This window comes from Pan paniscus, chromosome 11, assembly GCF_029289425.2.
Source record: "Pan paniscus chromosome 11, NHGRI_mPanPan1-v2.0_pri, whole genome shotgun sequence".
Classification (NCBI taxonomy): Eukaryota; Metazoa; Chordata; class Mammalia; order Primates; family Hominidae; genus Pan; species Pan paniscus.
The window spans coordinates 1,514,618-1,541,383 of NC_073260.2; the positions used below are offsets into that span (position 1 = coordinate 1,514,618).

Sequence of the window (26,766 nt, forward strand, 5' to 3'; positions counted from 1 at the left end):
TGATCAAACACACATGTAAAAATGAAAAAAAAAAAAAAGTAAAAATCCACGAGCCCACGTTAACACTCAAAACAGAGGGAAGAAAAAAAAGACCAAAATTTATTTGCTGCTACTTCCTCACTCTGAAACTTGATAACTAAATGGTAAGAATAAAGCATTGATCTTGCCTTTCTCTGAGGAGTAACCACAAAGCCCAGGTTTAAGGTTTATTTATTTAAACAGAAGAATGTCTGTTAATAAACAGGGAAGGCATGGATGCTCGGGGTGGCCAGTCGAGGTGGCCATAAAGCTCCCTATGGGACACAGCAGCCCCGATGTGAGTGTCGCCAAACCTCAGCCCTTCCTCCCAGCTGGCCGCAAACACGGGATAAGAGAACAAGTGAGGTGACACCACGGGGGGCACACAGAAATGTGGACCATGTGATTTCTCAGGCCGTTGGCCGGTCTCCCCCATAGGCCACTGTGTGGGCTGCTGGTAGGAAGAAACTTCTGGGATGTGCCAAGTATCATACAAGGGACAGCCCCGCCTGATTCCAGAGGGGCGAACCAGGGAAAGACATCAGGGAAACTAGGAGTCTGTAGATGAACCTCACGTGACGGCAATCTCAATCTCGTCAGGCAGCACTATTCACAGGCACACTCTGACGTCACTGGGGGTAAAATGTCACATTTGTAACTAACTTTACACTGTATCAGCAAAAAAGGATGAAACAAATAAAGCAAGATATTAACAACCATCAAGTCCAGGTGGGGGAATAGGAGCCTCCACTCTCCTGATTCTCTCTGCTTTCCAATATGTCTGAAAATTTTCACAATGTGTGGTCAAAAAGGAATTGCAAAGGCAAGAAAAAGGAATCTCTGAAGGAAGTGGCAGAGAAGTAAAACATTTTTCTTCTATTTTTTAACTAAATAAGAGACCTGAATGCCTTTAAAATTAGGGAAGAGGCATCAGAGAAGAACCTGTGTGGAGAAAGTGCTGCCGCAGGTGAGGAGGTGCAGGTGGCAGACAGGTGGTGGCAGTGGGCACACGGCAGGAGCTCCAGTGGCAACGTCTGTGAGACCAGGGTGGGGGCCTCCCCGTGGTGCCTGGATGCCCCACCCGGGCTGTGTACAGACACCCGGGCCTGGTGCTTGGAGTGGACCTCACTACAGGTGCTCACTTCACTTCGCCAGAGGCAAAAGAGGCCATCTGGGAGGGCCAGGCCCATCTGGGCTTTTCCCAGGATTCCTAGCAGGCTCCACAAGCCCCCACGCAGCAAGCAGGAGGGGAGGCACAGAGGCGGCAGCTCTCCAAGGTGCTGAACTGGCACTGCTCAGAGCCACCAAGGGCTCATTGCAGACATGAGGCCCCAGGGCTGGGGACTTGCTATTCCTGGTCTTCTCATTTTTGTGGTTTTTCTGTCCAGAACCACCGGCCTTAGAGATGCTCTAGTGCAGTGCGTTAAAAATAACCCTCCTCCCACCCTGAGAACCTTCCAGCTCTGCACCAAGCGTCACTTGGGCCGTGAGTGTGGGATCTGTGGCTGCCCGGGAGACGTGGTACCTCCCCTACCCCGCACCCCCGCAGGAGCACACTTTGTGGCTTCTCAGGACGAGCCCCTTTCTCAGTCTGACCCCAGGAGCCTCCGCGTGACCCTAGAGGTCATGGGGTCTCGAGACCCTGTGCTCTGCTTGGCCTCACTGCCCAGACCAGAGGGGCCTAGAGTCAGGGTGTGGCCTTGGCAATGGTCATGCCTGATGACCCAGCACAGACTCCCTGAGGCCACACACACATGTGGCAGCCTGGCATGTGCTGCCCCCCACGCCCCACCCCAGGGCATGTCCAGGGCATCTTTGGGGACAGGGTGGGGGTTCCATGCACCCTGAAGAATGCAGAGGGCCTCCTCCTGGGCACACCCTTCTGACCCCTGCTGATGCCCCTTGTCACCGGGACTTCCCTGATGCCCGCCAGCACCCCCCTGGGGCCTGTGGATGGTCACAGCACAGGCTGTAGCCCCAAGAGACAAAGGGGCCGCCCCCATGGGCCATCAACCTTGCCCATGGCCTCCCACTGCGTGCCGTTCGTCCACGTCCCTCCCACGATGGCAGCCGGGCCGACCACCCCGTCGCACCCTGTCGGCTGGCACAAGGAGCCCCTTCACATAGGGGCACGGCCTCCCCTAGCTGCTCCTACGGTTCAGAGGCTTCAGATCCCAGAACCCTCAAAGGAACGGACGCCGCTGAGGGCTTTAAATGTACCCTCCTGTGCTGCTCTTCCAAGGTTTCTCTGATGAAGAACCTTCTACCTAGGTTTCGGGCAAGCACACCATGGAGAGGCCTCCCTGGGGCGCCAAGTTGATGGGAGATTTGAACAAAGGCCTAAAGAAGGTAAGGACCGGGAGGGCGGGTGGGCAGGATCCCAGACGGCATGTTCAACAGCTCCAGAACAGCATGAGGGAGTGCGAGCAATTGTGACAGCAGTGGAGGGGGGCAGTCAGTGGGGAATGGGCTGTGCAAGGTTTGAGCCAAAAGCAGAGGGCTTGGGGTCCCTGTAGCCCCAGGCTGAGAACAGATGGCAACACCAGGGCTGGGGCAGACCCAGGGGTGGGTGCCCACTGCAATGGTCCAGGAAACACTTTGAAGGCAGAATCAGAAAGCTTCCTGGCACCCAGAGATTTTGGCGCTCAGGTGGACAGGGGTCTGGGGTCCGGGCGTGGGTCAGAGCTGCAGCAGACACCTAGGAGGCTTTGGTGTGTTCATGGCTCTCCACATCCCCAAAATGAACAAGAACCGTACCTGGGCCTGTGTGTCCATGGCTGAGAAGTGAGAGGGTGCAGGGAGGAGCAGGGCTAGATGCTGCTGCCTCGGGTGGGTGGGGACCAGAGCCTGCCCTGGACTTAGGGACACTCATGGGAGGCGAGGCCTGGCTGCATCTGGTTGCAGACAGACTGGAAGGCAAGGAATCAGGCGAGTGTGGCAGCTCTGGGGCATCAAGGAGTGTGGAGAGTGCTGACAGGATGTCCCTGAGGAGGTGAGGGCGGGCGTGGCTCCAGACAGGAGAAGGAAGCACAGAAAGTCCATGCCATGGAACAGGTGTGAAGGCACAGCACAGACGTGTGGGGGAGGAGGCGGAGACCCCCCGGCCAACATGACAAGCGAGTCAAGGAACTGAGAGCCTCCAGCAGCGATCTGATGGAGCAGTATTGTGCCTGTTGAATGTGACAACTTAAAAGCAGCCTGGTAAGTTGCAGTCCTTATTTTACAAAAGGATTGGCCCACAGTGAACTGGGAATATGGAAATGGCCCTTCCACACAGACAGTTTGGGAGGTGCGGCCCTAGGTGAGCAGGAGGAACCTGGCCAGTGAAGGCCACAGCCACATCAGCAGGGAGACAGGCCTGTGTGCACAATGCCGCATTAGGAGGTGGTTTCGAAGCCCCAGCAAAGCTCTCCCCTCTCCTCTGGGCTGCGGCTCCACCCGCCTGTCTTGGTCTCACTGGTTATCACGCAGTGAGAAGGCAGGGTCCCTCCATGAGCCAGGCGGCGGGGTCCTCCCGAGAACCAAACCAGTAGGTGCCTTGACCTTGGACTTCTGGCCTCCAGCACTGTGAGAAACCAGTCTGTTGTGCAGTCTATGGTGTTCTGTTACAGCAGCCTCAATGGACTGAGACAGGCCCCCAGGAACCAGGGCCACCTGGGGGCTAAAGTCAGCTGGAGTGACAGAGGCCACGGCCTGCAGCTTAGCTCTGAGGCCTCCTGGTTCCTGGAAGTGGACCGGGGTGACCCAATGCATTTTCTTCAAGCAGGTTTGAAAATACAGTGTCTGGCACTCAAACAAAACTAACCAGAAACATGAGGAGACAGGGAAAGAAGAAGACAAGCAGCAAAACAGATGCTAGAAACAGACCTACAGAGATGCCAGATGCTGGAAGGAGAGACCAGGGCAGGAGATATGGCAGCAAGGAGACGGCACAGAAACAGGAACACACCGTCCCACCCACCCACCCCCCATGGACCCAGACTGACCACACAACACAGCACTGACGCCACATGGTTAAAATACACATAAATTATTTCCAGTAACAACAGCATATAAATCAGATATTCACATTAACAGAACAAGGAGAAAAATCATAGGCTTATTTCAATAGATTTTTTAAAATGTTCAACAAAATTCAACAACAATTCATGAAACTCTTTGGGACAGAAAAGAGAACTTTGTTATTCTGATAAAAGCATCCCAACGCCTGCACAACAGCATCACGGGAAACGGTCCTGAAAGGCCACGCCTCCTCCCTGACACTGGGCAGCCCCGCTGGTGTAGACGACAAGAATGAGAAGTGAAACCAAGGGGACCGGGGCAGCCTGCGTGGTGATGACACGGGCACACACACACAAAACAATGGACCCACACATATCATTACACTTAATAGGTGACTTTGGGCCACAGGTTAAAGAGTTAATTTTAAAAACCTACTCTATTTCTATACATCAAGCAACAAGAGGAAAAATATGCCTCCTTCAAATACAAGAGCATCAGGGTTTCTGAGATGCTAAGGGCTCCTGCTTCTGACTGTGATGGGTCAGCTGGTGCTGCACTTGCCCTCCCACCCAAGACTGATGGCCCAGCCAAATCCACAGGACACAAACAGAGGTGCCCAGGGTGGCACCTCTGGGCAGTTTCTCATACAGTTGAAGGTCACTCACACATGACCCAGCCAGGAAATGGCAAAGGCCAGATGGCATGTGATTCCACTTACATGATATTGTGGAAAAGGCAGGACTGCAGGAAGCAAGTCAGCGTGGCCGTGGCTCGGAGTGGGGAAGGCAGGTGCCCGGGGGAGAGGGAGTCGGCCCACACACATGTAGAATTCTAAGGCAGCCCCAAGAGTCTCCCTTGTATCAACCCGTCCCCTTGAGCGTGACTTGCTTCTGGCCCACAGAATGTGAGGAAGGCAGCGTGGCAAAGCCCCGACATTCTCCTGCTGGCCTTCAAGAAGAGAGCTGCCTCTAGGAGCTCAGAGCACCCCTGGTTGCCAGCCAGCAAGGAAGCAGAGGCCTCATCCTGCAGCCAAGGAAGTGAATTCTGACAACCCAGGGAGCATTTACACAAGGCCTGAAGCTAACATTAGACAGCGTAAGGACACCGCTTCCCCCAGTGCCGGGAAGAGAACAAGCATTATGCCCGACCTTCCAGAAAACAAAGCTGCACGGATCAGAACGCGAGAAGAAAAACTGTCTTTACTCACACATGACATGACCACATGTGCAGACAAGCCTAATAGTGCAAAAAGTTACTAGAATTCATAAATACATTTAACAAGGTCAATGCACAAAAAAATCAAGTATTTCCACATTATTTCCAACAAACAACTGGAAAATGAAATTTAAAAACAATATTGTTTATAATATATGAAAAGTATGATGTGCTTAGGAATACATTTAACAAAACACAGTGTAAGATCTACATACTAAAAGCTACAAGGCTCTGCTGAGAGAAACTCAATATCAAACTCAAAGAGAGCTGGGCCACCTACAGACACAGGGTCAGAAGGCTCAATGCGATAATGGCCAGCAGATTTAGTGCAGTCTCAGCAAAAATTCCAGCAGCCTTGGCCTGTACTGACGCCCGGGCTCTCAACTGCCTATGGAAATGCAAAGGACATGGAGGAGCGAAACAGTTTTGAAAAAAAAACCGAGTATGAGGAGTATGAGGACCTAACACTACCTGGCTCCAAGCTTTACTATCAGTCAAGAGAATGTGGCATTGTTTGAGGATCAGCAAATAGATCAAAGGAACAAAACATGGTCCAGACGTAGATCTCCATCAGCTGGTATAAGCAGAACTAGTGGTGCTGGATTAACTGTCCACATGGACACAAGTGAACCTCAATCCTTACTTCAAACCCACATTTTTGAGAGACAGGCCAGGCTGGAGTGCAGTGGCTCGATCACAGCTCACTGCAGCTTCAAACTCCGTCTCGGCCTCTCGAAGTGCTGGGATTACAGGAGCGTGCCAGTGTGTCCGGCCTTAACTTGCATTTTTACATAAGACTTCTAAAAAAAGGAGAAAATCTTCACAATCCTGGGATAGACATGGAATTCTTAGGACATGGAAAGTAATAGAATTTTAAAATTCTGCTTCCTGAAAGACACTGTTAAGAAAGTGAGGAGGCAAGGCACAGACTAAGAAAATATTCACATCACACACATATTTATATGTACATCAGAGTCAGAAGATGGAAAGAGCTCCTACAACTCAAGAAGACAAGCAGCCAATTAAAAAACAGGCAAATTGGCCAGGCACAGTGGCTCACGCCTGTAATCCCAGCACTCTGGGAGGCTGAGGCGGGTAGGTCACCTGCAGTCAGGAGTTCGAGACCAGCCTGGCCAACATGGCGAAACCTCGTCTCTACTAAAAATATAAAAATTAGCCAGGCGTTGGGCTGGGTGCGGTGGCTCACGCCTGTAATCCCAGCACTTTGGGAGGCCGAGGCGGGTGGATCACAAGGTCAGGAGATTGAGACCATCCTGGCTAACACGGTGAAACCCCGTCTCTACTAAAAATACAAAAAATTAGCTGGGCGTGGTGGCGGGCGCCTGTGGTCCCAGCTACTCGGGAGGCTGAGGCAGGAGAATGGCGTGAATCCAGGAGGCGGAGCTTGCAGTGAGCCGAGATTGTGTCACTGCACTCCAGCCTGGGCGACAGAGCCAGACTCCGTTTCAAAAAAAAAAAAAAAAAATTACGCAGGCGTTGGCCGGGCGCGGTGGCTCACGCCTGTAATCCCAGCACTTTGGGAGGCCGAGGTGGGCGGATCACAAGGTCAGGAGATCGAGACCATCCTGGCTAACACAGTGAAACCCTGTCTCTACTAAAAATACAAAAAATTAGCTGGGTGTGGTGGCGGGCGCCTGTAGTCCCAGCTACTCAGGAGGCTGAGGCTGGAGAATGGCGTGAACCCAGGAGACGGAGCTTGCAGTGAGCCGAGACTGCGTCACTGCACTCCAGCCTGGGCGACAGAGCGAGACTCCGTCTCAAAAAAAAAAAAAAACAATTAGCCAGGCATGGTGGCCGGCGCCTGTAGTCCCAGCTGCTCAGGAGGCTGAAGCAGGAGACTCGCTTGAACCCAGGAGGCAGACGTTGCAGTGAGCCGAGATTGTGCCACTGCATTCCAGCCTGGGCGACAAGAGCGAAACTCCATCTCAATAAACAAACAAACAAACAACAACAACAAAAAACAGGCTTTTTTTTTTTTTTTCGAGATGGAGTTTTGCTCTTGTTGCCCAGGCCTACAGTGCAATGGCATGATCTTGGCTCACTGCAACCTCCACCTCCCAAGTTCAAGCAAGTCTCCTGCCTCAGCCTCCCGAGTAACTGGGATTACAGGCATGCACCACCATGCCCAGCTAATTTTTGTATTTTTAGTAGAGACGGGGTTTCACCATGTTGGTCAGGCTGGTCTCGAACTACTGACCTCATGATCTGCCCGCCTCGGCCTTCCAAAGTGCTGGGATTACAGGCGTGAGCCACTGTGCCCAGCCCAAACTGGCAAATTTTAAAAATTACTTCACAAAAGAAGTAAAAGGATGGCAACACACATATGAAAAGAGGCTCTTCATCAAGCATCAGGACAGCAAATCTAAGTCACAGTGTTTGGAGCTCTCACTCACTGAGGTGGGAACGGAAGTGCTATAACCACTTTGGAAAACTAGCGGTTTCTTTTAAAGTTAAAGGTACCCCATCATATGAGCCAGTAACTCCACCCCCATTTACTCGAGAAATAAAAATTCATGTCCATTAAAAACAAGTCTATGGGAGTCACAGCAGGTTTCCTCGTGATGGCAGAACTGGAAAGGACGGAGGCCCACCCACAGGCAAGCAGGCATAAACCAGCAGGGAGGCCAGGTGGGTCACCGTCCAACAACAGAAAGGAACAAACCACTGACACGTGTAGCCACGTGGGCAAATGACAAAACATGCAAAGCCGGACACAGGATTCCGTTTATAGAAAATGTGAATGCAGGTGGAACTCACCCACCAGGATGGGCAGGGGAGAAGGAGGGACTAAGGGCTCACAGGGGATTTGGGGGTGACAGAAATGCTCCATATCTTGACTGTGGCATTGATTACACTGGGATGTACATTTGTAAAAACTAAAACCATATACTTGAAAGTAGTTTGTTTTACTGTATTTAAATTAATTGCAATAAAGTTGATCCAAGAGACAAAAATCTCAAAAACCTATTTGATTTAAAAAAATCCAACAAAACATATACAAGACCACACCACAGAAAACCATAAAATATTACTGGGGGTAATTAAGAAAGATCTAACAAATGAATAGATATACCATGTTCATGAACTAGTAAACAAGGTAGTAAATGCCTCATTTTTCCCTAACCTGACTGACAGGTCTAATACAATCCCAATCAAATCCCTACAGGAGCTTCTGTAGAACTTGTTAAGCTGACTTCAGAACTTACATGAAGACCAAAAAGAACAAGACACAAACTCTATGGTGAAGCTGGGCACAGTGGCTCACTCCTGCAATCCCAGTGCTTTGGGAAGCCAAGGTGGGAGGATTGCCTGAGGCTAGGAATTTGAGACGAGCCTGGGCAACACAGTGAGATTCCATCTCTATAAAAATAAAATAAAATAATTAGCCGGGCATTGTAGTGCACACTTGTAGTCCTACCTACTTGGGAGGTCAAGGCAGGAAGATCACTTAAGCCCAGGAGTTCAAGGCTGCAGTGAGCTATGATTATGCCACTGCACTCCAGCCTGGGCAACACAGCAAGACCTGGTCTCTTAAAAAAAAAAAAAGAAAAGAAAAAAAGGCCGGGCGCAGTGGCTCATGCCTGTAATCCCAGCACTTTGGGAGGCCGAGGCAGGTGGATCATGAGGTCAGGAGATCGAGACCATCCTGGCCAAGATGGTGAAACCCCACCTCCACTAAAACTACAAAACTTAGCTGGGCGCAGCCAGGCACAGTGGCTCACGCCTGTAATCCCAGCACTTTGGGAGGCCAAGGCAGGCAGATTACGATGTCAGGAGATCAAGACCATCCCGCTAACATGGTGAAACCCTGTCTCTACTAAAAATACAAAAAGTTAGCCGGGCGTGGTGCTGGGCACCTGCAGTCCCAGCTACTCGGGAGGCTGAGACAGGAGAATGGCGTGAACCTGGGAGGCGGAGCTTGCAGTGACCTGAGATCGCGCCACTGCACTCCAGCCTGGGTGACAGAGCGAGACTCCGTCTCAAAACAAAACAAAACAAACCTCTAAGGTGAGAAGATGTAAACTACAGTAATTAAAATAATTAAGGTAACACAGCAAGAACAGTCAGCAGACTGATTGATAGGACGAGGACACTGAGCTATGACAAGAGCCACACTGCTGACTGGGGAAAAGACAGTCTTCTCCACAAGCAGTGCTGAGTCAGCCAGGTAACAAGATGGGAAAAAAATAAACCTTGAGTCTGATCTTACACCACACACAGAATGGCTGTCAACCTACACACGGAAGCCACGTGAAAGCAAACATGACCGTTTCTGGGAAATACTCAAGTTTTCAAAAAAATATCACTAAGACATTACGAAAACCCAGTATTTAGAAAAAGACTGATAAACTGAACTAGAATAAAAAAAAGAACTTCTGTTCACTCCTAGACATCATTAGGAAATGAAAAAGTCACAGAGAGAAGGCGACATCTGTGGCACACACGAGTGACAACACAGCCTTTGTGAGGATATGTGTCACCAGCCCACAGAAGGCGAGTCGTTCCATAGCAAGGCTGGAATGGGCAGTTCGCAGCAGAGGAGCCTCACAACTCTGCACACGGCATGCACACATGGAGGCTGCCGTCCCTTGAGGGCTCAGCCCCACTGCACAGGGAGATGCCTGTACACTGTGACCTTCCAGAGCCCAGCTTCTCTTCTATGAAACACAAGTCATTTCACCAACAGTCACTTCTTAGAAGGTGGCTGCAGGGACGGAGCCTGGGGTTGAGGTTGGCAGTCCATAGAGGCCACTGCTATGAAGACGGCTGCCTGGTGCCCTATTCTCCAGGTATAAGATTTATTCCGTGGTCTGGTGGCTGCTGCTTGAGATGAGAAAAACCTTTATTTCCCCACTGGCTTGGAGTTACTGCAAGTTTCAAGAGGTTTTAAAATAGACAATGGATGAATTCCAGAGCAATGATGGGAACGAAGCTACAGTAAAGGGAACATGAGGGCTGGGATGGGTCAATCACCACTGCCCTAGCCTCAGAAAGCTCCCAAAACCAGGCTCCTGGAGTGGCCCCTGCTCTCTCCCACACAAGATTCTAGCGCCTGGGCAGTGGGGATTGGGTGGGCTGGGGACACAAGGGACGTGTCTGTTGGCATTTCTGTGCACACGACAGGAGGCTCACTGCTGCTTCACTCAGTCACTGTGAACACACAGCCCCTCCTCAGCCTCTCTGCAGTCTCGGTACACGGCGCCCCTCAATCAGCCTCTCTACAGTCTCGGTACACGGTGCCCCTCAATCAGCCTCTCTACAGTCTCGGTACACGGCGCCCCTCAATCAGCCTCTCTACAGTCTCAGTACACGGCGCCCCCCCCTCAGCCTTTCTGCAGTCTCGGTACACGGCGCCCCCCCCTCAGCCTCTCTGCAGTCTCGGTACACGGTGCCCCTCAATCAGCCTCTCTACAGTCTCGGTACACGGCGCCCCCCCCAGCCTCTCTACAGTCTCAGTACACGGCGCCCCTCAATTAGCCTCTCTGCTGTCTCGGTACACGGCGCCCCTCAATTAGCCTCTCTGCTGTCTCGGTACACGGCGCCCCTCCTTCACCTCTGTGCAGTCTCAGGGGTTGCCAAGCCCCAACCCAAGATTCTCAGTTGGGGTTTGGAGGATTGGAGTGGTGGGTCTCAGGCCCACTCTCACAAGAAGGGGGCAGTTGGCTGCACAGGCTCAGGGACCTCCCAAGTCAGAGGTCCCTCCCTCCATCCATGCTGGGCACAGAACCAAGGCCAGCTGCAAATGCGGCGCTCAGCAGGTCTATAGCAAGCCCACTCTTGTCAACAGTAAGAGCCCTCATCTGAATCCCGGCCCTACTGGGACAAACACATTCAGGTTTTACAGTTCACAAGTTCTGCGTGGCCCCAACCCCACAAAACACATTACCTTATTGTCGAGATCAAAGAGGTAAGAATCTTCCTCTCGAACGTCGGCTTCTGAGTCTGAAATCAGCTCCCCAACATACCTGCAGAGGGTGAGGTGCAGGTGAGGCCCTGGAAGGCAGCGAGCACTGCCCACAGACAAGCACAGCCCAGACTCCGCAACCACAGGGAAAGAGCGGGGCACACCAGAAGAACATGCAGGGAACACGTTTAGAGACGTGTGCCCAGGGTTCAACTGGGCTTTCAGCTGAGGTTCCGGAGGATGATGATGACGACACCGAAAGCTCTGCGTCTGCGGTCTGGTACCTGAGAACCCAGAATGGTCCTCCCCTAGAGGTGACTGCCCATGCTGGACCACGCCTTCCTAACTGGACCACGCCTTCCTAACTGGACCACGCCTTCTTAAATGCACTCCTGAGCTGGTTATGGGCAGCAGCAAGAGGACTGAGGACAGCACGAGCTTGGTTCTCGGGGCCAGGGTCTCTGTGGCCCCCACCCCACACTGCTGTACGCCAGGGATGTGCCTGCTCCCAGAGGGGCTTCCTGAAGTACAGACACAGATGGGCCTCCGTCCCAGAAATGACACCAGGCTTGGGGTGACCCAGGGACTCACTCACTCGCAGACAAAGGTGCCTAGTGGGATGTCCTGCAGGGACCGCACGCCCCAGCCCATGTCCCGCGTCCGGTAGAGCTGCAGCCTTGCCCTGAAAAATAGAGAGTAGTGGTGGACCCAGGCCACAGCCTCAGCCTGTTGCCACAATGGACAGCAAAAGCCAGCTGGTGCCACGTCACTGAAATGAGGAAGAAAACTGGTTCTGTATCCGAAGCATTCGATGCTGCAGGAACCTCGCAGACACAGCATCTCGCACTCTCAGGGAGCCAAGAACCCGGGAGTCAGCCAGGAACACCCCAGCCCACAACCTCGGCATGTCACTGGTCCTGGCCGTGGCTCGATGTCCCCACCTGTAACATGGGGACAGAGCTGGGCCTGGGCCACTAGGCACTGTGAGGGGCAGAGGTGCTAATACTAGAGAAGCCTATAGCTGGACCAGGCTGTGGTGACACCTGCAGCCCAGCCTGCTCCCGACAAGGAGCCCACAGGCCCCTCAGGGCTGGGGGAGGGTGGCAGGGGGAGGTGGCGGTCGAGGGTTTCTCAGGGCTGGGGGAAGGTGGTTGGGCAGGCCTGGGGGAGGGTGGCCGGGTAGATCTGGAGGAGGGCGGCTGGGCGGGCCTAGCATGTGGGCCTCTGAGGAGCCCTCAGAACCACGTGCCTCGCGTCTGCCTATCTGGCATGTGTCCCATGTCTGCCTCGCGTCTGTCTGGCGTGGGTCCTCACCACCAGGCCTTTCTACCATATCAAGGACAGAGACTGCCTTCCAGCATGAACCAAGTTTATCGAGGTCACAAAAAAGTCAATACTACAAAAATGAGTGTTCAGCTAAATTTAAGTGTGCATAACTTTCCCTTATGACTCAGAGGAGCTTTGACTTCTCCAATCTCAGGCACATTTGTGGAGGAAATGCTCAAGACCAGAATCCAGGGAAAGGAGACGCAGCTGCTGGGCGGTCAGGGGACCAAGCCCAGCTGGGGAAGGGCGCTGGGCAAGCCTTACTCCATGAGCGTCCTGAGCAACCCAGGAACAAGGAGTCCACGCAGCCTGAGAAGCGTTGGGACATCACCTCACTGTTAGGGAAGCCCAGAGAACAGAGAATATTTAGAAAATGACTGGAGTATTAAAATAGAACTACGACAGCCCTAACCTGTTGAAGAATGTTCGCATGAACTCGGTAACAAAGGTAATTCTTAGGCCAAGTCCGCTCCTCTGCTTTTAGCTGGACTGACCCAACAACCTGCTCCTTCTCTCATGCCGAAGTCTGTGCTGGGGGAAGCATGACTCGTGATTTATGGCACAAGTGACATTTCTAGAGGATAAAGGGCTCAGGTAACTTGTCGGCTCTATCTGCAAACACACATGTGCGTGCATCCAAACACGTTAAGTTCTTGTCTGTCGGGGTGACCTCCGTGCTAATACGTGCTAATACGAGCAGAATGTGGGGCTCCGGCAGGAAGCTGCCTCTCACCTGAGACCATTCTGTACGACGCGATTTCGGCAGTTCCTCCAGCAGGAGCACGCGTGGTTGCATTCGAAGATCAAGGGAGGCTCCGCCATGTTGAACTCTGGCAGGAGCCGGCCATCCTGTGGACAGATGAGCAGCAAGGGCCCAGCAGAGGTCACTCACTCTTTAATTGAACTGACATCAACCCATTTCTACTAAGTGCCCAGTGAGTGTGGCTTAAACGGACATAAAAACGATGGTTTCTGGCCAAACTTGAACACCCACCTAGGGAAAAACTCCATGTGTACGGTTTGGATGAGAAGCCTCCACCCAGATGCCCACACAGGTTGTGGAGACCCCCTGGAGCGCTCCCCTAGGCCCAGCCTGGGCTTCTCCAGCCTCGCCAAGGCTGCCAGCTCCTGGGTTGCTCTGCTTCCTTCAGCTGGTTGGGGCCTCCTGCACCCTCCTGCACTCCTGGCCTCCTTGCCTTGCAAATCCTCAACTGTGGAGGGACCCAGCCCTCTGCTCCCCTTTCTACCCCCCTGAAGCCAGGCCAGGTACAGCAGCACTGGGTGCAGATTCTCCCCCAGGGCTGTGTGAGCTGAGGCGCGGGGCCCAGGGCTGCCCAGGCACACTCTGGCTTGACGGCTTCAGGGGCTGCTCTGAACAATTAGGGCGCTCCTCAGAACATTCCTTCCTGCGCCCCCTCAGCAAGACTGTCCACCTGAAAAGACACCACTCGGACATGAGCTTGGTGGCTTTCTGAGCCTGCCATCTCCATAGCCCTCACTGGCACGAATCCTTTTCCCATTGGGGCCTCTAATTCAGATGGGTAAACACTTGACCCTCCATGTCCACTCTCCTCCAAAGTCTGCTTCCAAGAGGGGACGCCTGCTGCCTCTCCCTGCTCGCGTCTCTTTACCCAGGCCATGCTGGCTTCCGCCCCCACCGTGACCTCTGAACTTGGGAGACCAGGAACTCTCCGCCTCTGCTTAGACATCCCTCCCCTGAATTGCACCCCTGCTAGCCAGGGCTACTCCCCACTCCCATCTCCTCCTCAGCAGCCTCCAACCTGGGCTCCTCCGAGGACCAGCACCCACCAGAAACTTCCAATCCTGTGTCTCCTCAAGCCCAGCGCCCACACTGATACTCCCTGTACCCAGCCCGGCAGCACCCTCCCTCTTCACACCCCTCACACTCAGCAAGCACAAGGCACAGCTTACCAGATACACACAACACAAGCAGCACCTCCTCCTGGGGCCAAGCCAGGCTGACGCTGCCCACCCCCGCCACCATCCAGGCAGCCACGAAGGACGCAGACCCCAGCCCCAGGGACTCCGCAGCCACGTCCTCGGCTCGCGACCCCGACTCGGGTGCTGGTGCCCGCTGTGCCTCCCCTGCCTGTCACACCCAGCTCACCTCCAACTCCTTCCCGACGCTGCCACGACAGCGCTGGGGTCCCAGATGCCTGCACTGTGTTTGCAGGCCCGGACCAGCGGCACTTACCACCTGAGCCCACGCACACGAGGCCGCCCTCACCTTGTCGTACCAGCAGCGCATGCTGAGCTGGCCGCACATGCAGTTGCTGGAGGAACAGTCGTCGATGCACACGCAGTACTGAGGAGAGAGGCGCCGGGGGGTCAGACGTGCAGGCACAGGCCTTCCGTTTCCCCTCCCAGTCACAACTACGTCTTCCAGTTCTGTTAACCCTGATTCTGGTAAGTGCTTCTCAAAGGCACCACGTGAGTGTGTGGCCTCTTAGGGAGAAGGCTGTGCGGGCAGAAACATGTCGAGTGCCTGTGGGAGGGAGCTCTGGCTGAGGACCCTGACAGAGGGACAGGGGGCAGGCAGGGCAGCGACGCGGCAGCGGGTGACGTGGGGTGGGTGAAGGGCTGGGCGGCGGCTGCATTTGTGGCCAGATGCTCGATGGGAAAGGCAAGGACACAGAGCCTGACACACCTTGTGGGGGTGGGGGGGCCCTGGGCAGTGCCCGGCCTGGGAAGAGGAGGGAGCTGCCCACAAGCAGAGCCACAAGAAAAGTGCTCAAGAAGGCGCAAGCGGTGAGGGCACCAGGCTGCGTGCACTCGGAGGCTGGGAAAGCTGGCATGTGCTGGACCCATCTCTCCGGGGGCTGGGAGGTGCAGGGATCCAGGTCGTCCTGCAGGCCTCGCAAGGGCTCCTCTCGCCTGTGCCCCCAGCACGAGGCCGCACCGGGGCCCCCGAGTGTGAGGTTACAAAAAAGGCACAAAGATGCCTGCCACTGCTTTGGGTCGGTAAGAAGCCTTGGAAGAGCAATGAGAGGGCCCAGGGCTGGGCCTGACAGAACCTTTATCTGCCTTCCAGCTCTTTCACGGGAGGCAACTACAAAGAGAATGAGGTCTTCCTGGGAAGCCCCCTGTGAGCCCTCCTGCTCTGAGTGGTGAGAACCCAGGACCCCAGGCTCAAGAAGCTTCTGCCTGTCCCATGTCCTGGCCTGAGTCAGCCCTTCATCTGCCGTCACTCACCTGCAGATGAGTGATATTTCTGTCGATGTTCATGGGGGACGTCACGCAGTTCTGAGAGACGTACTTGTAGTTGCTGGGGCATGGCTCGCTGTCCACGGCGTTGACACAGGGGATGGGGATGCGCTCGTAGCCTCGAGCGATGTCCCTGCCATGGAAAGGACAGGTGTCACCTGGTGGCTGACGTGCTCTGCCCAGGGGGTGGCACAGCGTGCAGTGGGGCGGCTGGCAAACACCTGGCCCGGACAATTTGGACTGCAGCCTGGGGATGTTTCGGCTTCAGGAGCAGCTTTCACCACAAGTTCCCAAAGCCCTGCTGACCGCTGATTTGCCACAAAGCCATCCTGGGGCTGGGCTCACCTGCTCACTATCCTCTCCACGGGGCTGGGCCTGTCGGGGGCCGAGTCCTGCAGAGCCTTGCTCATCTGCAGAGCGCTCCACACCTGAGAGTTGAGGCTCGCACACTGCAGGGGCGTCTCTCCTTCCTTGTTCTTTAAGGTGACATCTGAATCCCGAGAAAGAAAGAGGCTAAAAGGGAAAATGTAAGGCCACAAAACATTTAAAGCTGACTTGAAAAGATGACACAGATGAGATTTATAAAATGACCGTCATCACTAACAATAAAGGGAACACTATTCACTGTGAGATAACTTGAACAAGTCTGCTCAGCAATGACTCTGCAAAGACGGGCTTTAGCTCACCCAGGAACATGATTCCCTTCCTCCTCTCCCACATTCACTGTCAAAGTCAGCAGGCTGTTTTCTTAGCAGGAAGAGTGTGTAAAATCCAGGGCGGCATTTGATTTTTCTTGGATTTTTCATTCAAATTTACCCTCAAGGATAAGAAGGGAAGCAAGGAGGGAGAGAGGCCAAGCTTGGGCCACGCACAGCGTGAGCAGTCCTCAGTTCCACTCCTGCTCACTGCATCCAGACTGCAGTCACCGTACGTGGAGCTGGGCTTCACACAACCAGATGACCAACCTGGCTGAGCCACCGTGAGATCCACATGTGGGAGGGCACAGCCCCATGTGTAGGGGCCAGGGAGTCACTCCATCCCAGGCCACCAACAACAACCTGAGTGTGGATGACTTTATGGGATCAAGGTCTCAAGCTTTTTTGTTTTTTGGGTTTTTGAGACAGAATCTCACTCTGTTGCCCAGGTTGGAGTGTAGCGTCGCAATCTCCACTCACTGCAATCTCTTGCCTCCTGGGTTCAAGCGATGCGCCTGCCTCAGCCTCGGGAGTAGCTGGGGTTACAGGCACGTGCCACCATGGCCGGCTAACTTTTGTATTTTAGTAGAGATGGGGTTTCACCATGTGGGCCAGGCCAGTCTCAAACTCCTGACCTCAGGTGATCTGCCTGTCTCAGCCTCCCAAAGTGCTGGGATTACAGGCGTGAGCCACCACCACCCGGCTGAAGGTCTCAAGTTTTAAAAGGGCCCTGAGTGGTGAGTGCCACAGCCCCCAGCATCTCCAGCCCTGGCTGTGGGTGGCACTGCTCCCAGAAGGCACCCTGAGCCTCTCGGGGACTCTGAGCTGGCAGGTCCCTGCTGGGAGCAGGGCTGTTCCCATGCTGCCCCTCAGCCATGTGAGGAGTATCAGGTCTGAGACTCCAACTTGGGAATTTTTTCATGACAATCCTCCCTAACCCAGAAATAAACCACAGCTGATCTCAAACGTGGACTGGGAAAGACACTTCTCTGCGCGTGGAACACCAAGGATGGACTTCCACACAAAGGAACAGAGGGCCTGTGTCCACTCACGCCCCAAGTGTGAACACAAGACTGTCAAGCGGTCTCTCTGGGCGCCCAGGTCAGGTCAGCGCCAGCCCGCGCTGGGGGAAGCACTGCACTCACACGACACAGTCGTAGCGGTTCTCCCGGGCGGCAATGTGCAGTGGTGAGTCTCCGTGGATGTTCACGGCGTGGAGGTCACACTTGGCAGCCAGCAGGATCTCGGCTATGTCCACGCAGCCGGAGAACGCCGCCCAGTGCAGGCAAATGTTCTCCTCCTGAACAGACACAAGCCAGAGCTCAGTGCAGGCTTCCTGCTGGCTCACAGTGCTGGGGCTGGGCCACAGCAGCTGCAGCCCGTGTGCCCGGGGAGAGGCTCTGGAGCGTGCGTGGCCGTCCCGAGCAGGGCCAGGTGGAAAGGGTGCCACAGGTCACCGGATGGGAACCTAGCACCCATCTGAACTCTGGAAGGCACTTCGTTTCGTGTTTTGTTTGTTTCATTGTAAAAATAACATAATTATAAAAGTAGCATAATCACAGTAAAGAATAAAAATAGGGAAAAGGTCATCCAGAATTATATCAACCTACACTCAACATATTAACACTTGGAGGCACTTTTCTTTCATGTATTTTTAAAAATTATATTCATTTCCAAACAGGGGTATAGTCATAGGATAGGATAATGCTTTTGAAAGATTTGAAAAAAGACGTGCAAATTTGATTAAATTAAAATTTTGGGCCAGGCATGGTGGCTCACGCCTGTAATCCCAGCATTTTGGGAGGCAAAGGCAGGTAGATCACCTGAGGTCAGGAGTTCGAGACCAGCCTGGCCAACATGGTGAAACCCCGTTTCTACTAAAAATACAAAAAACGAGCCGGGCGTGGTGGTGGGTGCCTGTAATCCCAGCTACTTGCGAGGCTGAGGCAGGAGAATTGCTTGAACCCGGGAGGCAGAGGGTTACAGTGAGCCGAGATCGTGCCACTGCACTCCAGCCTAGGCAACAAGAGCGAAACTCTGTCTCAAAAAAAAAAACAAAAAATTTTACTTTTAAAAAGGCCTCTTTGAAATAAAACAAAATTTGGAGAAATACTTGTGCCACATGTAAAATATAGATGATTTATAATCACACAGTAAATCAGAACACTGTAATTCTGAAAAAATATGTGCAAAGGAGAAAAAATAAAAAACGTAGGTAAGAAAAAGATGAACGGTAAACATAAGAAAATGTTCAACTCTGCCAGGCAGCCAAGAATATAAATCAGAACAATGAAGTATCCCTAACTCTATCGCCCCAGGGATAAAACAGCGATAAACGGAATGAGGAACACGCCCACGCTGTTTCCTACGCCTGATGCCCATCTGTCCCTGACCCTTCGTCATCACCAGAGGCTCCCAGGTACTGAGGCCTCCTCCAGTTGGCGCCGTGCGAGGAGCGCCTTTCACGCAGGGCGGCATCGGAACCGCCTCCGGACCCATCACCCTCGATCCACACGGGGCGGCATCGGAACAGCCTCCGGACCCATCACCCACAGTCACTCAGCTTCCGGACCTTTCCTTTACTGAACACTTGGTTTATGTCTATTGGTATATTTCTGGAATACAATGCCAGCAAATATTTTAGTGCTTTTCATTTTCTACATTATTTCTCAAGGATGCATCCTCAGAGGCAGGATTGCTGGATTAAAAGCACGTGAGCATTTCACGTTCCTGAAGTGTGTTCTGCTCTGCTGGTGTCTGGGAGCGCCGGCTGCAGCCTCCTTCCCCTCGGGAATGGTCAGCGATCTTCCCAGATGCCATGAACCAAGCCCCGCCTGACTGACCGCTTTGCTGCGGCAGCTGAGGAGGCTCGGGGCCCAAGGCAGACCCCTGCAGGGGTGCGGTCTCCACCCCGCAAGCTCTGCTTCCATTTGAGCTCTGCCCCGCCTCCCTCCGAGGGCGCAGGGCTGCCGCCACATCCCAGGGACTGGCTCTGCAGGTTGGCAGGGTCACCCCCAAGAGAGAAGGACGCGGGCTCTTCTGAGACACCCTTGTGCTCTCACGCAGTCCCCCTCCCAACTCCACACCGTGCAGCACCGTCAACCCTTCCAGCTCAGTGAAGGCGAAGAAAAAAGCAGAACAGAAACCGAGTGGCCTGGTCTCCAGTATCTTCATCCACAAATGGCCAGCCCCCGGCATGGGCTTCACTGTTCCCTTGACTTCTAAAAGAGAAAACTAAAAGCGAACTCCATGTGTAGGCCTCAGTGGATTTCCTGAAGAGCCTCTGCTGCTCTGGGGCTCTTCCACCCCTCTGCTCTTTGTTTCTGGCTTCCCTCCTCCATACATTTGAGAGCTCCTTGAACAAAAGGCTGCTTGCTTAGGGGCCTCTTTTCTTTTTCCTTTATCAGCATGATTTATGATTTTATAACCAGAATTACATTTTTTATTTTTTTTTAGAGGCGGAGTCTCACTCCCTCACCCAGGCTGGAATGCAGTTGGCACGATCTCGGTTCACTGCAACCTCTGCCTCTGGGGTTCAAGCGATTCTCGTGCCTTAGCCTCCCCAGTAGCTGGGATAACAGGCTCATGCTACCAGGCCCAGCTAATCATTTTGTATTTTTAGTAGAGTCGGGGTTTCACCATGTTGCCCAGGCTGGTCTCAAACTCCTGACCTCAAGTGATCTGCCACCACGCCCCCCCCCCCCCCCGCCCCAGAATTACATTTTTGAGAGCTTCCAGTTCACCTAAGATCCTTCCACCCTGGGACTGTTCAAACGCCCAGCCTTTCTGAAGTTGGCTGAGTTACGACAAGCCTGGCCTACAACTGGTGAGCAACCGCACTCCCGAAACGATGGGGTGATACAGACCAGAACAAGTTTACCTTCCCACCTAAAAGAACCAGAAGAGTAAAACCAAACAGTCAAAACCTATGACCATGGTTGTCAAGACACCAGACACCAGGCAGGGAAGGACCGTGCCCCTGAGAGGCGAGTCTGTGAGGGAGCCCGCGGCTGCCCAGCTCACTGCCACCAGACACCAGGCAGGGAAGGACCGTGCCCCTGAGAGGCGAGTCTGTGAGGGAGCCCGCGGCTGCCCAGCTCACTGCCACCAGACACCAGGCAGGGAAGGACCGTGCCCCTGAGAGGCGAGTCTGTGAGGGAGCCCGCGGCTGCCCAGCTCACTGCCACCAGAGCTCCAACCATGACGCAGGGGTTAGCCAGGCAGGGCCCCCGGATGCTCAGACAGAAAACAGAGCTCCAAGAGAGGTTCCAGAGATCTGTGCACTTCCGGCAGGAAGTGGGTCATCCGGCAGGACACTAGCGGCCACAAGCCTGTTGAGAATGTGCACTCAAAGCCGGGGCCTTTCCCCACAGCCAGGCAGGCCACACTCTCCATCTACAGGCTGTGGGCTGGAGGACAATGGACGGACCTGCCTCAGTGGCTCCAGACCCACCTAACAAACCTGAAAAGCAAAATCCAACATGATCTGACTGGTTTCAAGTGACTGAGTTCCAGAACAAAGTTCAAGAACATTCACAGGAAGAAGAGTCCTTAGCACTATACAAGTTTTGTAAAACCCACCCACATCCTGGCATCGGCTACAGGTTACCAGATGTGCAAAGGAACAGGAAACATGACCCACAATGGGGAGAAAACCACAGTCAATCAAAAAGCCCGGCTTTGACACAGATGCTGGATTAGCAAACAAGGTCATTAAAGCCATTGGTGGGCTGGGTGAGGTGGCTCACACTTGTAATCCCAGCACTTTGGGAGACCTTGGCGGGGGGATCACTTGAGGTCAGGAGTTCGAGACCAGCCTGGGCAATGTGGTGAAACCCCGCCTCTACTAAAAATACAAAACTTAGCCAGGCGTGGTGGTGCACGCCTGTAATTCCAGTTACTCGGGAGGCTGAGGCAGGAGAATCGCTTGAACCTGGGAGGCGGAGGTTACAATGGGCCAAGATTGCACCACTGCACTCCAGCCTGGGCAAAAGAGTGAAACTCTGTCTTAAAATAAATAAATAAATAAATAAGTAAATAAAGCCATTGGTATAACTGTATTCTATAGGTTCGAAAGTTAAGTAGAAACATGTTAGGAAATGTTTGAAAGACTCCAACAGAACTTTTAGAGCTGAAAACGACAATGCCTAGAATGTAAGCACACAGACCGGATGAGCTCAACAGCATCACGTGCAGAAGAAAAGATGAGTGGACTGGAAGACAAACCAACAAAAACCTGCTCAACTGAAACACAGAGGGAAAAAATAATAATTTAAAAATTGAAAAGAGCACCAGTGAGCTGTGGAACCACTCTGAGAACTCCTACATACACAGCTGGAATACTGGAAAGCGTGGTGGGCAGAAAACATTATTTGAAGAAATAATGACTGAAAAATTTCCAAATTTGTCAAAAACCCTAAATCCACAGATCCAAGAAGCTCAATGAACCCTACGTGCACACACACAAAATAACACCAAAGCACATCAGTAATCAAATTGCTTTACAGACAAACTAAGGCTTAGAGGAAAATCCAATTGCTAAAACCAAGAGATACAGAAAAAACATTTTAAAAGCAGCCATATAAAAAAGACACATTATACACAGAGAAATAACTGTGTTGTGGCACTGGATTTCTCACTGCAAACACTGCAGGTGAGGACCCAGGGAAACCGCCATTTAAAGCATTGGAAGAAATAACTACGCATCCAGAATTCTAAGAATATCTTTCAAAAATGAAAGCAAAATAAGGACTTTCCAGGCATTAAAGAGCTGTAAGAGGGCCGGACACGGTGGCTTACGCCTGTAATCCCAGCACTTTGGGAGTCCGAGGCGGGCGGATCACGAGGTCAGGAGTTTGAGACCAGCCTGGCCAACATGGTGAAACCCATCTCTACTAAAAACACAAAAATTTCCCGGGCGTTGTGGCCAGCGCCTATAATCCCAGGTACTCAGGAGGCTGAGGCAGGAGAATCGCCTGAAACCTGGAAGAAGGCGGTTGCAGTGAGCCAAGATCGCACCACTGCACTCCAGCCTGGGCGAAGGAGCAAAACTCCATTTCAAAAAAAAAAAAAAAAAAAAAAAAAAAGCTGCAAGAGCTCATCACAAGCAGACCAACACCACAGAAAAGGTAAAGGGAGTGAGGCCGGTGGAAGGGAAGCAACATCAGGAGCATGAGCCCACCAAGGTGGAGAAGCGTGGCGGGGACAGGGATGGGGACGGCAGGAGCAACTGCAGAGCTCTTCTGCAGTCTTTCAAAGAGACCACTCGGCTGGGCGTGGTGGCTCATTTCTGCAATCCCAGCACTGTGGGAGGCCAAAGCGGGCAGATCACCTGAGGTTGGGAGTTTGAAACCAGCCTAGCCAACATGGTGAAACCCCCATCCCTAATAAAAATACAAAAATTAGCCAGGCATGGTGCCATGTGCCTGTAATCCCAGCTACTTGGGAGGCTGAGGCAGGAGAATCGCTTGAACCAGGGAGGTGGAGGTTGCAGTGAGCTATCGCACCACTGCACTCCAGCCTGGGTGACAAGGTGAGACTGTCTCCAAAAGAAAAAAGAAAAAACCAGCCCGGGCACAGTCACTCACACCTGTAATCCCAGCACTATGGGAGGCCAAGGTGAGTGGATCACAGGTCAGGAGTTCGAGACCAGCCTGACCAAGATGGTGAAACCCCGTCTCTACTAAAAATACAAAAATTAGCCAGGCGTGGTGGCTCGTGCCTGTAATCCCAGCTACTCAGGAGGCTGAGGCATGAGAATAGCTCAAACCCGGGAGGCGGAGGTTACAGTGAGCCAAGATCATGCCACTGCATTCCAGCCTGGGCGACGGAGCAAGGCTCCATCTAAAAAAAAAAAAAAAAAAAAGACCACTGACTGTTTAAACAGAATAACTACGTGGCTATTATGGTGTTCAGAACATATATATATGTAAAATATACAAGAATAGCAGTATCAAGTTTGGGAGGAGAAAAATGATTTTGCAAGTAAAGCTACATCAGTCAAGAAAGGACAGTACTTGCCTAAAGGCAGATATGCAGATCAATGAATCAAAAGAGAGGGCCCTGGAGCTGACACACACATCTGGACGACTGACTTTACACACATGTGGACAACTGACTCTGACATGTGGACGACTGGCTCACACATGCAGATGACTGATACATACGCAGACAACTGACATGGACGACCAACTCATACATATGGACGACAGACTCAGACATGCAGATGACTGACCCTTACATGTAGACAACTGACACACATGTGGACTGACACACGGATGACTGACAGACATGCAGATGACTCACACGTGGACGACTCACACGTGGACGAATGACACATGCAGATGATGGACTCACACATGCAGATGACAGACTCACACACATGCAGATGACTGACTCACACATGCAGACTCTCACATGTGGACTGACAGACATGTGGACTGACACATGTGGATGACTGACAGACATGCAGATGACTGACTCACACATGCAGATGACAGACTCACACACATGCAGATGACTGACTCACACATGCAGACTCTCACATGTGGACTGACAGACATGTGGACTGACACATGTGGATGACTGACAGACATGCAGATGACTGACTCACACATGGACAACTGACACATGTGGACTCACACATGCAGATGACTGACTCACACATGGACGACTGACTCATACATGGATGACTGACAGACATGCAAAAGACTGACACATGTGGAATAACACATGGGTAACTGACTCACAAATGCAGACAACTGGCTTTTGGCAATGGTACAGAGTCAATTCTATGTAGAAAGAATGGTTTTCTCAACAAATGGCACTGAACTAGGCATCCATAAGCCAAAAAAAAAAGTTCAATCCATACCTCACACCACATACAAAAGTCAACTATAATAAAACACAGACCTAAATGTAAACCCCCAAACCATAAAACTCGTATAAGAAAATGTGGGAGAATATCTTTGGGTTCTCAGATTAGGCACTGATTTCTTAAACAGAACGCCAAAAACAGGATCCAGTTAAAAATAAAGAAAAACGTTGATAAACCAAACTTTATAAAAACTTTTAAAATTCTGCACTTCCAAAGACAGATCTGTAAACCATATATCTGATAAAGGACTTATATCCAGAACATGAACTCTTAAAACTCCAGAATACCCAATAATAAGCAAGAAAAATATTTGAACAGACACTTCATTAAAAAAGATATATGGGTCGTAAATAAGCCCATAAAAAGATGCTTAACATCAACTGTCATTAGAGAAATGAAAATGAAATGAACTGAAAACTAAAACCACAAGATATCACTACACACCTATTAAAATGGATAAAATTGAAAGACTGACCATGCTAAGTGTTGGGAAGGATGCGGAGGAACCAGGACTATCCGATATGGGTTGGCTCTGTGTCCCCACCCAAATCTTGTCTTGAATTGTAATCTCCATGTGTCAAGGGAGGGACCTGATTGGATTATGGGGGTGGGTCTCCCATGCTGTTCTCATGTGAGTGAGTTCTCACAAGAGCTGGTTTTAAAGTGTGGTACAATGCTCCTCAATCTCTCTCTCCTGCCACCATGTTAAGATGTGCTTTGCTTCTCCTTCACCTTCTGCCATGATTGTTAAGTTTCCCGAGGACCCCCCAGCCACGCTGAAGGGTGAGTCAATTAAACCTCTTTTGTTTATAAATTACAGTCTTAGGTAGAACCCTGATAGCAGTGTGAGAACGGATGAATGCACTCTCATACACTAGAGATGGTACAATCACTTGGAAAGCAGTTTGGCAGGTTTTTTTTTTTTTTTTAATTTTTGAGACAGGCTGGGGTGCAGTGGTGCGATCTCAGCTTACTGCAGCCTTGACCTCCTGGGCTCAAGCGATCTTCCCACCTTAGCCTCCCGAGTACCTGGGACCACAGGTGTGTGTCACCATGCCTGGCTACTGGCAGTCTCTGAAAATGTTAAGCCTAGGCACCTGTCATATGTTCTAACCATTCTACTCCCAGGGGTTTAATCAAGAAAAATGAAGGCATGAGTATTCACAGCATCTCTCTTAGTAACCACCAAAAATCAGAAACAACCTAAATGTCCACTGATAGGTGAAGGGTAAACAGACACATTCACACAATGGGCACTTCAGGCAACGAAAATGGGGATCTCGGCTTAAAGACGCGAGGTAAAGCTGCCCATGGTGAGAGCCCTTTTCTATAAAACCGAGACACGCAGACAACAGAAAGCCCAGCAATGGGTGGCAGGGGTGGGCTGGGCACAGCTGTGAAGCGCAGAGGATCACCTGAAGATCATCAGGGCATGAGGGAGGACTGGGCTCACTCTTCCGACAGCAACGATGGCTTCTGGGTGAAAATTCACCCAAGTGTGTACTTTGAATATATGCAGCCTACCTATTATACAGCAATAAAGTGGTTAAATTAATGAAGTGTTTCATTGTATAAATAACAAACTTGAAATTTAATCAATGCTTCCATTCTGGGGGAACAGCCACCAGCATCAGAGAGCTAACAGCTCTGACACCAGGCACGCAGGCCGACCAGCCACACTACGGCCGCCTTCCCCGCCACGCAGTCTCCGGGGGCGGTGGGTGAGGTGGCCCCACCTGGGGGTGGCCTCTGCCTTGTTCTCTGCCTTTGCTTCCCTCCTCTCTTCCTCCAAGGTACCCGCCACAGCCTTCCGCCAGCTCAGGGCTCCTCTGCTTCCCTCTTCTCTTCCTTCTGCCGGCTCAGGGCTCCTCTCTTCATGGTGCCATCATCCTAACCCCCAGCGGGAAAGAACTGCGGTGGAATGAGGTAGAAACCCCCGGGATACAGTCATGGAAGCCCTGCAGCCCACGGAGGAGGTACTGCAGCTCAGGACCAGTCACTCCAGAGAGGCCTGCGTGCCTGCAGGGAGGCAGCGGGTGCCCACAGCCAGTGGTCCCTGTTTCTAGGTGGGAGGTGGGGTCTGCTTACATGCAGGGAGGGGTTCCAAATGCAGACCTCCCCGTGCCAACAATGAATGGCAAGGGCCCGTGCCCACACCGTTCTCAAGCTCTGAGAGGAAGTGTCAACCCTCCCTCCTCAGACACCAGGCTTCAGCACATTGGAGATTTAATAGTGTGCTTTTAGAAATCTTCTTTTTCTGTGTCAAATCTTCTTTCTTATTATCAATTTAATGGGTTTATTTGTGGCTGGACTTCCCATTTCTGGCCTCTGGAACCCTCTGTGAAGGCAGACACAGCTCTGTGGGCTGCAGCACCTCCCATTTCTGGCTTCTGAACCCTGTGAAGGTGGACACAGCTCTGTGGGCTGCAGCACCTCCCATTTCTGGCCTCTGGAACCCTCTGTGAAGGTGGACACAGCTCTGT

The 26,766-nt window shown here is 52.2% G+C and overlaps 1 protein-coding gene and 1 long non-coding RNA gene across 23 annotated transcripts in view; one reads left to right on the forward strand and one right to left on the reverse strand.

Annotated features, from left to right (window-relative positions):
• The window catches only part of EHMT1 (euchromatic histone lysine methyltransferase 1), a 226,910-nt gene that overhangs the window by 6,076 nt on the left and 194,068 nt on the right, over positions 1-26,766 (reverse strand). For all 22 annotated transcript variants that reach the window (XM_034929673.3, XM_055117390.1, XM_034929675.2 and 19 more), the window contains 7 exons: positions 17,553-17,707; positions 16,058-16,225; positions 15,701-15,845; positions 14,736-14,813; positions 13,221-13,336; positions 11,757-11,843; positions 11,144-11,222 (listed from right to left, as the gene is read on the reverse strand). In XM_034929673.3, coding sequence (XP_034785564.2) covers positions 11,144-11,222; positions 11,757-11,843; positions 13,221-13,336; positions 14,736-14,813; positions 15,701-15,845; positions 16,058-16,225; positions 17,553-17,707 — 828 coding nt within the window. The remainder of the gene's footprint in view (positions 1-11,143; positions 11,223-11,756; positions 11,844-13,220; positions 13,337-14,735; positions 14,814-15,700; positions 15,846-16,057; positions 16,226-17,552; positions 17,708-26,766) is intronic.
• Positions 893-16,341, forward strand: LOC134728553 (uncharacterized). The gene is made up of 3 exons (XR_010109080.1): positions 893-3,219; positions 14,682-14,914; positions 15,540-16,341. It is a non-coding gene; the product is annotated as an uncharacterized LOC134728553 (long non-coding RNA).